Raw genomic sequence first — 16,380 nt, forward strand, 5'->3', positions numbered from 1 at the left:
TTGCTTTATCTGCATTAGCCATCTAGTTATTTTTCTTTAATCCTCACTGTTTCCTGACACTTTGGGGCTTCAGAACTGATTACTAGGTTTCCATAGACTTACGGTCTCAACATACAATTGTTCAATTTAATCATGGAACCATTTAATATTGTAACTTGAGGTCCCACTGCAACTGTATGGACAAAATGGTAGATGGCACTGAAGGAATTAGGTGCACCAGGTCTCCTGATGGTCACTAGAAGTTTGCCTGTCACAGGTAATGTACTGCATTGATGTATTATTCTGATCTTATAGGGTCTATGGTTGACATTATCTTATAGTGTTATATGGAGGAGGAATCTTTATTATCTGGCATACTCCACTATTATGGTTGATGGTACCTGGGATCCCATGCATATTTTGGGGTATATGATTTTTATGGGTTAGGGGTTGTCTGTCCAGTTGTCATTATATTGTTCTTTATTTTTTCTTTTAATAAAGTTTATCTATTTTTGCAAATTTATGGTAGTTATTTTTGTGGTGACAATTGTAGGTGCATATACTGTGAGTTGTTTTGTCACTTAGTATATGAATTGTTTGAGATTATTTTCCTAGAAGGATTGTAGGTATTACACTGAAGGAATTACGTAGGACCTATGTAGACAGATAAGTAGTTTGTGAGATGATGAATTGGCTGAGAAGACATGTCTCCCCAATAAAGCTTGTCTCCCCACAGGCGCAGACAGCTAAGGGGGTTCTCGACATTGTTATCTCTTCAGACTTCAGGCACAGTCAAATACAAAAACTTTTCATGTGTTGAACATCTATCAGATAGGAGAGAGCACAAAGGAGTGCTATCAGACAGGAGAGAGCACAGAGGAGTACTACTAGACAGGAGAGAGCACAGAGGAGTGCCATCAGACAGGAGAGGGCACAGAGGAGTCCTATCAGACAGGAGAGGGCACAGAGGAGTCCTATCAGACAGGAGAGGGCACAGAGGAGTCCTATCAGACAGGAGAGGGCACAGAGGAGTCCTATCAGACAGGAGAGGGCACAGAGGAGTCCTATCAGACAGGAGAGGGCACAGAGGAGTCCTATCAGACAGGAGAGAGCACATAAGAGTACTATCAGATAGGAGAGAGTACAGAGGAATGCTATCAGAAGGGAAAGAGCACAGAGTAGTCCTATCCGACAGGATAGAGCACAGAGGAGTCCTATCAGATAGGAGAGAGCACAGAGGAGTGCTAGCCCACCCTCACTTACTGGACTTTGTCCATGCCTGTGCTTCAGCTTGGACAAAGCAATGATTTTATAAGCCATGATTTCTATAAAAAGGAAATAACATTTTCTTATGAAGTATATTAGAAAGGTTAATGTTTTGCCAAGATGTACAACATATAAAAAGGTTTTTGAATCTGACAGTGCCCATTTAAGTACCTCAAGTCAGGGAAAAGTCCATACACTGGATGGGGGAGATAAATCATACCTGCTAAGTTGCTGAGTTGCCCATAGCAACCAATCAGATTGCTTCTTTCCTTTTTAACAAGGCCTCTGCAAAATGAAAGAAGCAATCTGATTGGTTGCTATGGGCAACTCAGCAACTTTTCCTCTGAACAGGTTTTGATAAATCTCCCCCGATATCTTTTAGAAGTCAGCGTAGTAGCCAGTTTTGGAACAGAAGATTCTGTTAGTTTTTGGAAAATAGCTAATACACTCCAAACTAAGAGAAAGCACTACAATAAGGGATCTTGAGACCATAGGGGTAGATTTATAATAAATTGTGCAAAGGAATGGCTGACTAGTTGCCCATAGCAAACAACCAGAAAGCCTATTTAATTTTTAAGACCCCTGAAAAATAAAATAAGCAATCTGATTGGTTGCTTTGGGAAACTGGTCAGCTTTTTCTTTGCACAGATTTTGATAAATCTCCCCCATGAGTTCAGGTAAAGTTGAGTTTCTACAGGGAGCTAATTACAATAGCCCTACCTTAGTACTAGAAAGTTCTAGGGAATTCTAGAAGAATAAACTAAACTGATGCTATTCACAATGGTGTTAACAGCAGACATACGACACCTAAACTGGGAGACTGTATTACCATGTAAGAAGATGTCCTGGTAAGAGCGGTTCCTGTCTTGATCCCTCACTTGTAGTCAATGCAGATTTCACAGACTTAAAGTTGGTTTCAATATCTCTCTTTAGAACATCTAAATATAGACATCCATTAAAATAACTGAGAACTTTCTGAAAAAGAAAAGTGAAATAAATACACTTCCTTCTTGGAAAAAAAAAAAAGCAGAGTGGATGAAGTTAATGAAACATAGGGAAGGCATTTATTTTTATGTGTGCAAAAGACAAATGTATAATGTCATCCAATGGTATACTGTGAAGGCAAAGTAAAGCATATTGATACACAAATGGACAAGCTGGCAAAACTGTAAAAAAAAAAAAAAATTGCCTGGGGTATTTTTAAAAAAGTGAAATTTTTGCACAAACGACCGCTTGTGACTTTTTGACATTTTCAATTGAGCTTGGCTAGTAGGCGGAACCTTACACAGATTTGTTGCTAATTTTAGAACAAAGGAAAAAGACAATGGCCCAGAGTTATCAGGCTGTCTGAGGACAAAATTATCTGATTTGCCAGTAGCAACCAATCACAGCTCAGCTGGAATCTGAGCTGTGATTGGTTATTATCAGACAGATTGATAAATCTGGGCTAATGAGTTTCAAATCCACAGTTGCAGATTTTGCTGAGGATCAGCACCATGTTCACAGAACATTGTATTGTACCTTTATCCTTGATTTGGATTCACCCCATTTAACCCCTTAAGGACGCAGGATGTAAATGTACGTCCTGGTGCGCTGGTACTTAACGCACCAGGACGTACATTTACGTCCTGTGCATAACCGCGGGCAACGGAGCGATGCCCGTGTCATGCGCGGCTGATCCCGGCTGCTGATCGCAGCCAGGGACCCGCCGGCAATGGCAGACACCCGCGATCTCGCGGGCGTCCGCCATTAACCCCTCAGGTGCCGGGATCAATACAGATCCCGGCATCTGCGGCAGTGCGCGATTTGAATGAATGATCGGATCGCCCGCAGCGCTGTTGATCATTCAGAACGCCGCACGGAGGTCCCCTCACCTTCCTCCGTCCGGCTCCCGGCGTCTCCTGCTCTGGTATATCGAGCAGACCAGAGCAGAAGATCGCCGATAACACTGATCTGTTCTATGTCCTATACATAGAACAGATCAGTATTAGCAATCATGGTATTGCTATGAATAGTCCCCTATGGGGACTATTCAAGTGTAAAAAAAAATTTAAAAAAAATCACCTCCCCAATAAAAAAGTAAAACGTCCGTTTTTTCCCATTTTACCCCCAAAAAGCGTAAAAAAAATTTTTTATAGACATATTTGGTATCGCCGCGTGCGTAAATGTCCGAACTATTAAAATAAAATGTTAATGACCCCGTACGGTGAACGGCGTGAACGAAAAAAAAAATCCAAAATTGCTACTTTAATACATTTTATTAAAAAAAAAATTATAAAAAATGTATTAAAAGTTTTTTATATGCACATGTGGTAACAAAAAAAAAGTACAGATCATGGCGCAAAAAATGACCCCCCATACCGCCGCTTATACGGAAAAATAAAAAAGTTAGAGGTCATCAAAATAAAGGGATTATAAACGTACTAATTTGGTTAAAAAGTTTGTGATTTTTTTAAGCGCAACAATAATAGAAAAGTATGTAATAATGGGTATCAGTTTAATTGTATTGACCCTCAGAATAAAGAACACACGTCATTTTTACCATAAATTGTACGGCGTGAAAACGAAACCTTCCAAAATGAGCAAAATTGCGTTTTTCGTTTTAATTTCCCCACAAAAATAGTGTTTTTTGGATGCGCCATACATTTTATGATATAATGAGTTATGTCATTACAAAGGACAACTGGTCACGCAAAAAACAAGCCCTCAAACTAGTCTGTGGATGAAAATATAAAAGAGTTATGATTTTTAGAAGGCGAGGAGGAAAAAATGAAAACGTAAAAATTTTATTGTCTGAGTCCTTAAGGCCAAAATGGGCTGAGTCCTTAAAGGGGTTAAAGGGGTACTCCGCTGAAAAACATTTTTTTTTTCTTTAAATCAACTGGTGCCAGAAAGTTAAACAGATTTGTAAATTAATTAAGTAGAAAAGGAGTTGGTCAGCTCACCTGAGCCTCCAGTGCACGGCAATCCTCAAGACAAGCAGCACAATAGACAGCACATAAAATCCGTAGTTTATTGATATCTCATTAAAAGTTCCATAGAAAGGCAGGTAGGGGAGTACATCAGGCAATATCACGTACAGTTTCCAGCTTGTGTTTTGGGTCAAGGACCCTTAGTCATGGCACACACGTTCATCTGCCAAGTAACATTTTTATACTGAACTGGAAGGTCCACCTCCAACAGGGGGAGGGGGGAACTTCCGAGAAGTTCAGAAAAAAGTTATCACCTGTGTGCAAGTTAAAAGCAAACACAAAAAGTTGTGGGAACCCAAATACAAAAACACAAAAAAAAAGAGAAAATATGTTATGAGCTTAATAATGCAGGAAAAGATCAGTTTTGTTATTCATTCTGTGTGGTTGGATACTATTAAATAAATAGATCCAAATGGTTTCTCTGTTGTGGAGGTGACGGATCATATCTCCACCCCTAGTGGTTTGTGTGACTCTTTCTATGCCGGAAAAAATTAAACTGGAAGTGTTTCCTGAATGTATAGTGGCAAAGTGTCTAGAAACATTTGAGATGTTATTTGTAATAGGACCAGTTGCATGTCTGACATGCTCCTGTATTCTTTTTTTCAGTGATTGTTTTGGTGCTTCCAATGTAATTTAAATTGCAGTGTGTACAGGATATTTTGTAAATCACAATTTACTGTTACAGTTAATAAAATTATTAATGGGATATTTTTTGTTCTCAACAGTACCCTGAACTGTAGTACGCCTGACAGCATATTGACATACTATACATCTTGATTCTGAACATTTGTGAAAACCCTTTACCGATAACCAAGATTCATTTTTCTTTACAGGATCAACTAGACTGGGTGCCAAAATAGATGACAAAGTGGGTGCTCTTCTACTAGAGAAACGCACCCCCCCCCCCCCCTTGTAGGAGCTCGTACAGATCAGGGTCACCAAAAAGTATAGGTAAATGTTTATTAATTTATTTTTTTTATCTGGTTAAACTCTGCACTAAAAGTAGTAACAAATGTGAGTTTATGACTTATCGGTAATTGGTTTTACCTTACTGAGAAGATGTGAGAAGATCTACTTGATTACGAGCTTTGCGCAAAAGCCATGGGGGGGTACCCTCTCTGTCGGAGTCTGGTACACACAACATCAGCCTCTCTCTGATATGTTTCATCAGTAGAGCTGTTCCGTTTAATACGGATCAGTTCTCCTACATGTTTACTTTCTATTGTGTGCTTCGGATGACATGAGTTTGCTCTGAGCGTGGTGTTGCCTGAAATGGGTTTACGGAATGGAGTAATTTCTACTTTGTTGCCCTTAGCAACCAAGGTGATATCCAAAACGGGTACAATGTGTTTTTCCCAACTAAAGGTGAACTTGAGATTGCAATCATTAGTATTCGAGTATTCAATGAATTTTGTGGCTTGATTTTGATCCCCATTCCAGGCAACCATCACATCATCTATATACCTGCCGTACCAAATTAAACAGTGTAAAAAATGGTTATTATCAGGAAAATATATACATTTCTTCCCACCAAAAAACAAAGAAATTAGCGAGGGCAGGTGAGGATTTGGCCCCCATAGAAGCTCCTACTTTTTGCAGATAGAACACATTGTTAAACATAAAATAATTATGTTTCAAAACATATGAGGTAGCTTCCAAAATAAACTGTTTTAGGTCATTGCTGTAGTTGGAAAAAACATGCATGATATATTCAATGGCTTGGAAAGCTAGATCATGTGGTATTGCAGAATAGAGCGATTCAATGTCGCAGGTGATCCACGAGTATGAATCGCTCCATGTGAACTCTTGCATAATGTTAAGCAAATGTTTGGAATATTAAATATAGCTCGGACATTTCTGTACAAGAGGCTGAAGTACTGAATATAGCCACTCACAATTTCTTTCGTTTAAAGAACCGATTCCCGCCACGATGGGGCGCATAGGTGGCAGGAATCGGTTCTTATGCATTTTAGGCTGCTTATGAAAAATAGGTATAATAGGTTTCTCCACAAACATATATTCCTTTTCCTTTAAAGAAATCACAGATAAGGCTACTCCCTCTTGTAAAAGTTCTCTCAGTTTGACCTGAAAACAAGGCGTGGGGGTCAGTGCTCAATAAGCAATAGGTGTTCCTATCTTGAAGGATTTCTTCACTGAGTTTCAGATATAGTCCAGTGTTCAGACACGCTACAGAGCCGCTCTTATCCGTGGCACGAATAGTTAGATCTTTATTTTTAAGAAGAGAGCTCATTGCCCATCTTTCTTTTTTAGATAGGTTATCCTTTGTACTGTGATTTTCGACACTATGTTTTTTTAAAGAAACTAAGTCCTTCATAATTAAATCCTAGAAATGATCCAGTACCAGGGGTCTTGTTTGTACAGGATAAAATTCACTGTTTTTGGTTGAAAACGTTGAGGAAGTATTTATAGTGTTGTTATTTGCTTCCGCCTCCAGAATGTTTAAATTACGGTAAGCTGTTTGTTCTAAAAAGATATTAATATTGTGTTGATATTTTCTTGTTATTCAAAGTCCACTTCAGTTTCCAGCATTTCAGATGGTCAATTTTCATTTGATGGCAAAAAAATTTTTTTTTTTACTGTCAACTGCCGTACGAATTTATTTATGTCCAAAATGGTTTGGAAAACATTAAAGTGGTGTGTTGGTGAAAAGCCCAGACCTTTGGATAACAACTGTATTTCTGCCGTAGTGATGTTATATGACGAAAGACAGTAAAAAAAATCATTTTTTGCCATTAAATGAAAATTGTAGGCATCGACCGATTATCGGTATGGCCGATATTATCGGCCGATAATCACGATTTTGGGCATTATCGGTATCGGCAATTACCTTGCCGATAAGCCGATAATGCACCGCCCCACCGCACTGCGACCGCCCCCCCCCCCCCCGACCCGCCGCACCGCAACCGCCCCCCAGACCCACCGCACCGCGTCGCACCCCCCACCGTAGTGCTGGGCGGTATACCGGTATGAACTGGATACCGTTTTTTTTTCTCCCATGGTATGGATTTTTGCCCATACTGCTATACCGGTCGTGCCCCTCCCCCACCCTCCAAGTCAATAAAAAAAATTGAACTTACCCGTAATGGGGGTGGTCCGGGCCATCCATCCTACCTGTAGTGTCCGGCGGCATTCCAGGTGGAGGGTGAAGCGGTCTGGGCTGTCCTTCTTCTCCGGGGGTGCTCTTCTCCACTCCGGGCAGGCTCCGGCCTAGTACGCTGCATAGACGCCGCTACGCCATGACGTCAGGTGCGTCGATGCGCACGGGCGTCACTGCGCAGCGGCGTCTATGCTGCGTTACTAGGCCGGAGCCTGCCCGGAGTGGAGAAGAGCACCCTCGGAGAAGAAGGACAGCCCGGACCGGTTCACCCTCCACCCGGAATGCCGCCGGACACTACAGGAAGGATGGATGGCCCGGACCACCCTGACAGGTAGGGGGAGAGAAGCGGGTGGCAGCGGCGGCCTATGGCACCGCAAAAGCCACTGCAGTGCATTGATTTAAAGCGCCCGCTTTAAATCAATGATCTGCAGCGGTGTCGCGGGGGGATATATAGCCGATAACTTATACCGGAATATCGGTATAAGTTATCAGCTATCGGCCCTAACCTCCACCGATTATCGGTATCGGCCCTAAAAAAACGATATCGGTCAATCCCTAGAAAATTGCCCATCTGAAATGCTGGAAACTGAAGTGGACTTTGAATCACAAGAAAATATCAACACAATATTAACATCCTTTTCAGAACAAACAGCTTACCGCAATTTAAACATTCTGGAGGCGGAAGCAAATAACAACACTATAAATACATCCTGTACAAATAAGACCCCTGGTACTGGCTCATTTCCAGGATTTAATTATGAAGGACTTAGTTTCTTTAAAAAAACAGTGTCGAAAATCACAGTACAAAGGATAATCTATCTAAAAAAGAAAGACGCGCAATGAGATCTCTTCTTAAAAATATAGATCTAACTATGCGTGTCGTGGATAAGGGCGGCTCTGTAGCGTGTCTGAACACTGGACTATATCTGAAACTCAGTGAAGAAATCCTTCAAGATAGGAACACCTATTGCTTATTGAGCACTGATCCCACGCCTTGTTTTCAGGTCAAACTGAGAGAACATTTAAGAGGGAGTAACCTTATCTGTAATTTCTGAAAAGGAATATATGTTTGTGGAGAAACCTATTATACCTATTTTTCATACTCTGCCTAAAATGCATAAGAACCGATTCCTGCCACCTATGCGCCCCATCGTGGTGTGAATCGGTTCTTTAAACTAAAGAATTTGTGAGTGGCTATATTCAGTACTTCAGCCTCTTGTACTGAAATGTCCAAGCTCTCCAAGCCATTGAATATATCATGCATGTTTTTTCCAACTACAGCAATGACCTAAAACAGTTTATTTTGGAAGTTACCTCATATGTTTTGAAACATAATTATTTTATGTTTAACAATGTGTTCTATCTGCAAAAAGTAGGAGCTTCTTTGGGGGCCAAATCTTCACCTGCCCTTGCTAATTTGTTTGTTTGTTGGTGGGAAGAAATGTATATATTTTTCTGATAATAACCCTTTTTTATACTGTTTAATTTGGTACGGCAGGTATATAGATGACGTGGTAGTTGCCTTGAATGGGGATCAAAATCAAGCCACAAAATTCATTGAATACTCGAATACTAATGATTGCAATCTCAAGTTCACCTTTAGTTGGGAAAAACACATTGTACCCGTTTTGGATATCACCTTGGTTGCTAAGGGCAACAAAGTAGAAATTACTTAATTCCGTAAACCCATTTCAGGCAACACCATGCTTAGAGCCAACTCTTGTCATCCGAGGCACACAATGGAAAGTATACCTGTAGGAGAACTGATCCGTATTAAATGGAACAGCTCTACTGATGAAACATATCAGAGAGAGGCTCATGTTGTGTGTACCAGACTCTGACAGAGAGGGTACCCCCCATTGCTTTTGCACAAAGCTCGTAATCGAGTAGATCCTTTGCAGCGGTCACATCTTCTCAGTAAGGTAAAACCAATTACCGATAATAGTCATAAACTCACATTTGTTACTACTTTTAGTGCAGAGTTTAACCAGATAAAAAACATTGCTAATAAACATTTACCTACACTTTTTTTGTTACCCTGATCTGAACAAGCTCCTACAGGTAGGAGTGCATTTCTCTAGTAGAAGAGCACCCACTTTGTCATCTATTTTGGCACCCAGCCTAGTTGATCCTGTAAAGAAAAATGAATCTTGGTTATCGGTAAAGGGTTTTCACAAATGTTCAGAATCCAAATGTGCAGTATGTCAATATGACGTCAGGTGTACTACAGTTCATCGTACTGTTGACAACAAAAAATATCCCATTAATGATTTTATTAACTGTAAAAGTAAATTGTGGTTTACAAAATATCCTGTACACACTGCAATTTAAATTACATTGGAAGCACCAAACAATCACTGAAAAAAGAATACAGGAGCATGTCAGACATACAACTGGTCCTATTACAAATAACATCTCAAATGTTTCTAGACACTTTGCCACTATACATTCAGGAAACAATTCCAGTTTAATTTTTACGGCATAGAAAGAGTCACACAAAGCACTAGGGGTGGAGATTTGATCCGTCACCTCCACAACAGAGAAGCCATGTGGATCTATTTATTTAATAGTATCCAACCACACGGAATGAATAACAAAACTGATCTTATTTTTTGTGTGTTATTGTATTTGGGTTCCCACAACTTTTTGTGTTTGCTTTTGCCTTGCACACAGGTGATAAAGTTTTTCTGAACTTCTCAGAAGTTCCCCCCCCGTTGCCCTTCCAGGTCAGTATAAAAATGTTACTTGGCAGATGAACATGTGTGCCATGACTAAGGGTCCTTGACCCAAAACGCATTGGCGTGAAGGGACCCATCTCCAAGCTGGTAACTGTATGTGATATGTACTCCCCTACCTGCTTTTCTATGGAACTTTTAATGAGATATCAGTAAACTCTGGATTTTATGTGCTGGATACATTTGTCTATTGTGAAGATTTGTAAATTACTTCTATTTAAAAATCTTATTCCTTCCAGTATTTCTTAGCTGCTGTATGCACCACAGGAAGTTATTTTCTTTTTTAATTTCCTTTCTGTCTGACCATAGTGCTCTCTGCTGACACCTCTGTCCATTTTAGGAACTGTCCAGAATATAAGCAAATCCCCATAGCAAACCTCTCCTGCTTGGCACAGTTCCTGACACAGACAGATGTGTCAGCAGAGAGCATTGTGGTCAGACAGAAAGGAAATTATAAAAGAAAGAACTTCCTGTGTAGTATACAGCAGCCGATAAGTACTGGAAGGATTAAGATTTTTAAATAGAAGTAATTTAAAACACCTGTTTAACTTTCTGGCATCAGTTGATTAAAAAAAATAAAAAATAAGGTTTCAGGAGAATACCATTTCAATTCATTGGTGAGAATATACAACACATCTACAGTGTATCCACACCATAAATTGACATGCTGCATATTTAAAATCCACCCAAACATCAAATTCTGAATATATCTGTAAAAATCTTATGAATTTTGTTGGTACTGTTACTTTCTTTCCACAAAGTAAATAAAATAAAATAGTGGACCCCCTGACAGGTATAAAATATTGTAAAAGAAATTACAGCAAGTAACTCACGTAGAGAACTGACAACTGATGAGCTACATATTTATGGCTTCCTAAGTGCTTAACGTCATCTTCAAGTTGTTGACTCAAAACCAAAAGCTGGTTAAGTTTTCCAATATGAGCATAGTAGTCTGTTGAAAAACAAGCACAATAATAGCATGAATAGACCACGATAAAAAGATTACTTCATTCCAATGGTTTGTAGTTAAAAAGGATATTTTAGGATTTGGCTATGCTACATGGACTGTAAAGTTAGTGTAGTTCATGATATGGTGTCTGTACCTGTGTTTGATGGCTGGTCTTTAGTGTTGAGCTGCATAGGCCATATTCGAATTCGCGAATATTCGCGAATATATGGACGAATACTCGTCATATTCGCGAATATGCGCATATTCGTAATGTTCTCGTTTTATTTTCGCATATACGAATATTCACGTATGCGAAAATTTACACACAAAATTAACATAACCTAAAATTCGCTTGTGCGAAAATTATCATATGCAAATTTTCGCATATGCGAATATTCGCACACCAGTCTCACACAGTATTATTAGAGCCTTCTTACACCACATAAGCTGGAAGCAGAGAGGGATGATCACTGTGATGTGTACTGTGGAAAAAAAAAAAAAAAAAAAAAAAAAAAACCAATGTTCGTAATTACGAATATATAGCGCTATATTCGCGAATATGCGAATATGCGATATTCGCGAATAAAATTCGAATTGCGAATATTCGCGAGCAACACTACTGGTCTTGGAATTCTAATGTGATCTTTGCCCCAATGTTTATTTTTTAACAGCATACAAAATTAGTGTTGTCTCAGGTTTTTCCAGGTTGCAGGGCTGCACTAGTCATGCGATGAAAGGGTGCCTTTCTTCAATAGGTGGAGCGACCGCTGGGTGGGGGGGCGAGATCATTCTTCACAGAGCTGCAGGGAATTGTTATAGGTGTGCTTCAATGAGCGGGGGGTGGCTGATTTGTGGGAGGAAGAAAAGTAAACTCACACATACAAACAAGGGATCCTGGGACTTGTAGTTGGAGGGAGGGAACTACAACAGGAAAGCAATTTCACACAAAAAAAAATTGCAGCTTATGGTGGACTCACTACACAGCCATTTAGCCCCAAGACAAGCACGGATCCTTCCTAAGCATGTTCATTACTGTCTGGTAGGTAAGTACTAAAATCACATTATGGTGGATAACCCCTTTAACATACTCATTGATATTTTTTTAATATGTCATCTATTATCTGAGCCATCACATGGCAGATAAGTAATTTCAGTATATGGAAAGATAATGCAAATATTTGTTCCTAAATTCTAAAAGTGCTATAAAACTTTACATATGTCAGTGCTTAATTGTATGTGTGAAAATAAGCTACTGTAGAGGTCGCCAGTCTGACTGCTATGGACCTCATGAAGGTAGGGAGCCAGGGGTAGACAAGGTAGGCAACTGCTTTGGACACCCCTCATAATAGGATAATAGGAAACTGAGGGGGAAGATTTCTTACTAAATCAATTAATAACTGTAAGGATTTGAGGCAATGGATTTGTCCACCTGAACCTATTGTATAGTCTTACCATACTTACTGATAGTGGGCTGGCCTTGGCTTGCAGTAGGAAACCATCAGGATCAGCAGGGATTAGCTTAGCCATATCGCCCTCACCCTGACTTTTTGCAGCCTCAGATGTCCTGTTTGCTCTGAGCATGTCACATGTGGGGCAGGGTCCATGTAAATGGCAGAGATATGATGAAAAAATGTTGACCAATGCTAATCACTACTCTTCTTGAAATCTTAGAGCTTGATATCACCACTCAAAAGGAGGCATGTATGGTGTGTGGGAGCAGGGCTGCTGCAAGGATTTTTGCCACCCTAGGCAAAAGCTAATTTGCTGCCCCCTTGACTTGGCCCATTGACTCCACCCTTTGACATGCCCCATGTTACTATTGGGGTGACACACTGTAACAAACCTCCTCCACGTGTAATCTCAATAGTACTGGGGTGATGCACTGTAACAAACATCCTCCTCATGCAATCACCTTACAACGTGGGTGACACATTGTAACAAACCTCCTCCTCATATAATCTCCTTTTTACTGGGGTGACACACTGTAACAAGCCTCCTCCTTATGTAATCTCCTTACTACTGGGGTGACACACTGTAACAAACCCCTCCTCATGTAATTACATTACTACTGAGGTGACACACTGAAACAAACCTCCTCATGTAATCTCCTCTTTACTGGGGGGGGACACTGTAACAAACTCACTCCTCATGTAATCTCATTACTACTGGGGTGACACGCTGTAACAAACCTCCTCCTCATGTAATCTCATTACTACTGCGGTGACACACAGTAACAAACCTCCTCCTCATATAATCTCATTACTACTGGGGTGACACACTGTAGCAAAACTCCTCATGTAATCTCCTTACTACTGACCCCCTAAGGCTAAGTTTCCACTTGGTATTTTTCTGGCAGTTTTTGCAAAACTGCCACTGCAGTTTTTGAGCCAAAGTCAGAAGTGGATCCATAAGACATTAGGCAATGCCGAATGCAGTCCTGGGGCATTGTAACCCAATGTCCATTCACAGGCTGTTGTTTAACAAAAACTGAATATGCAATAGAGTCTTTCTATAAATGTCCATACATGCTCTGGTAGACTTGCATTTAGCGGTGAATAACAATATACCTATGACTATGGTATAACACGACTTATGGACTATGACTATATATACTATGACAGTTGACTATACATACTATGACATTAGACTATGGTTATGCATACTATGACCTTTGACTATGCATAATAATACTTTATACAAGACTAGACCCTTGGCGGATTGGGTTGGGCTCTCTGCCCAATGCCTTGGCTACTGGGGTCCCTTGGCATCACACACTTCTCCCCAAAACATTAGTTATATTTAATGCTAGACACTTTTCTTATGCTAGACATTTTTGTAGATAACATTTGACATTTTGTTACCTTTGACTTTGGTAATCTAGGGTTGCGAGACTGGGCTCCCCTCATGGGGTCAACATGGGTGTTCCATGAAACATGGGACAGACAGGAGTCAGTGATAATTGGACTGACAGTGATTACCACTTGCACAGTAGCAGCTTGTGCCACTGGGGGATGAACTGTTGGTGCCTGTTGGTCCGGCCAAACCTCCTGAACAGCTGGAGTGGGCTGAGGCACTTTTGCGGGTGCCCGCTGGTCAGGCCAAACCTCTGGGGCAATCAGAGTAGGCCTGGGCACTTCTGTAGAAGACCTATTAAAATTATTTGAGTTCACCGTCTCTTTAAGAGGAATTGAGTACGCTGTCCCTTTAAGATGATTTAGGTGTGCTGGCCCTTTAAGAGGCTTAGGGGGTTGCTGAAATGGCTTGGTCAGGGCTGACTGGGACCCCCCATGTGATCCTTCCCCACTATGCTGCAGCTTTCCAAGGGCATTGCTGGGCACTCAAGGGTGTAAATCTACTCCCCCACAGCAACTTACTTCTTACAATAGTTGATGTTCGCAGAGTCTGCACAGCGGCAGGTGCTTGACCAGGACCTCCGAAGCCAGGCACAGCCACCGGGATTGGTTGTACAGCTGCACCCAGGGATCTTCCTGCTTTTGTCCCCACGGTAACGGCGCTGGTTCCATCTTGGGACTCGCAGCACACATGGATTGCTGCGACTCTGCCATCTTCTCACTCCCAGCCAGCGCTTCCGGTGAACTGAAGAGGTCAGGCTCTGTATCACTTCTTATACTGGTCTCCAACAAGATGGCCGCCAGCCGGAAGGACGTCATCAACAGGGACTGGGACCGGAAGCGACTCAGTGGTGCATCCTCTTCGTCCGACCCCCTGGCAACAAGGTGCAGACCTTTCAAGTTCCACCTCGGACTGGACACAGCAACATGATCTCCACGCCCAGGGGTGGGACGCTGGCTCTTGGGGAACCTTTTGTGCGCTTCTCGATCATCAGGTTAACCCTTGCAGGTACAGCAGACATTTTGGCGTGCAACATGGCCTCCGTTCTGATCTTGCACACGGTCAATTTAACTTTCACAGACTTTTCCACAATGAACAGCACAGTTTTCTTCACCTCCCCCTCTACTTTAACAGCGCCACTGCAGTAACATATTACAATGACAATGTCCTGTACAATCTTCTGGCACAAACTTTTTCGCAATTGCATGCGATTTACTTTAGACACATTTCAGACTCAGATTGGGGGGAGGACTTGTGGCTTTATGGTTAACCCGATAACGACCATGGACGAGTATAGACGTCCAGGTTGACGGGCGTTCCGGCACCTGGACGTCTATACTCGTCCATTATTCTCGTGGGTGCTGCCTAGTGCACCCACGAGATCGCGGCAGGGACTCGGCTGTATCACACAGCCGGGACCCTGCTGCACTGCCAGGACCAAAGTAAACTTCGGTCCCGGCAGTTTTAACCCTTACAGCCGCGGTCAGAAGTGACTGCAGGCTGTAAGTGTTATGACAGAGGGAGGGGGCTCCCTCTGTCTCCTCTGCAGCACCCCGCATCGCGATCGCGGGGTGCTGTGTGTGTCCGCGGCTGGCCGGGGCCTGCCGCACTGCCGGGAGTGAAGTTCACTTCCCTCCTGACAGTTTAACCCTTACAGCCGCGGTCAGAAATGACCGCGCGCTGTAAGGAGTTCTGACAGAGGGAGGGGGCTCCCTCTGTCTCTCCTGCAGCACCCCGGAGCATCGCGGGGTGCTGCTGCATACCTGGGCAGCCAGGGGTCCTACAAAAACCCCCAGGTCTGCCCTGGGTATTGCCTGAAAGGACGTGCCAGAGGCACGTCCTAATATGCTGCCTGTTAGTGAAAACTGGCAGGCAGCATATAACTGCAATGCTTTGGAATACTAAATATTCCAAAGCATTAAAAAGTGTAAAAATAAATAAATAAAATAAAAGTGTAAAAATAAATAAAAATTTTATAAAAGTGTAAAAAAATAAATTAAAATAAAATATTAGAAATACATTTATTAAATGAATCTAATAAAAAAAAAAATTCATAATGTGTAGGATCGCATTGGCGGACATCCGCAGCATGTAATATGCTGCGGATGTCCACCATGTGATCCTACACATTATGCAGCAGTCACGGTAATGAGCTCCCTGCTGCGGCTGGGTAGCTTTGTGTGTCCACTCATAGCGGCGGATTTCCCGCCGGCAGTCATGAGCGGACACACTGAGCTACCCAGCCGCAGCAGTGATGGATATATTCGCCATGAGCGGGTGCTTATTCCCACAACATGGCGGATATATCCATCAGGAGCCTTAACTGTCACAGACAGACGCGTTATACTGCCAGCCGACCAAGGACCAATCAGAAAGGTCCCTGGTCCAGCCAATAACTTGTAGGGGTGTGGTATATAAATGGGGTCACTTGTGGGGGTGGGGGTACTGTTCTGACCTGAAAGCCAAATGGCGCTCCTCTCCTTCTGAGTCCTACCACGCGGCCAAGGA

The 16,380-nt window shown here is 41.8% G+C and overlaps 1 protein-coding gene across 1 annotated transcript in view; it reads right to left on the reverse strand.

Moving 5' to 3' along the window:
* Positions 1 to 16,380, reverse strand: part of LOC130355565 (uncharacterized) — an 89,803-nt gene that overhangs the window by 14,026 nt on the left and 59,397 nt on the right. The window contains exons 6-7 of the mRNA XM_056555857.1: positions 10,904 to 11,022; positions 2,075 to 2,220 (exon numbers count right to left, since the gene is read on the reverse strand). Of these exons, the coding sequence (XP_056411832.1) occupies positions 2,075 to 2,220; positions 10,904 to 11,022 (265 nt within the window). The remainder of the gene's footprint in view (positions 1 to 2,074; positions 2,221 to 10,903; positions 11,023 to 16,380) is intronic.

Source organism: Hyla sarda, chromosome 2 (assembly GCF_029499605.1).
Source record: "Hyla sarda isolate aHylSar1 chromosome 2, aHylSar1.hap1, whole genome shotgun sequence".
Classification (NCBI taxonomy): domain Eukaryota; kingdom Metazoa; phylum Chordata; class Amphibia; order Anura; family Hylidae; genus Hyla; species Hyla sarda.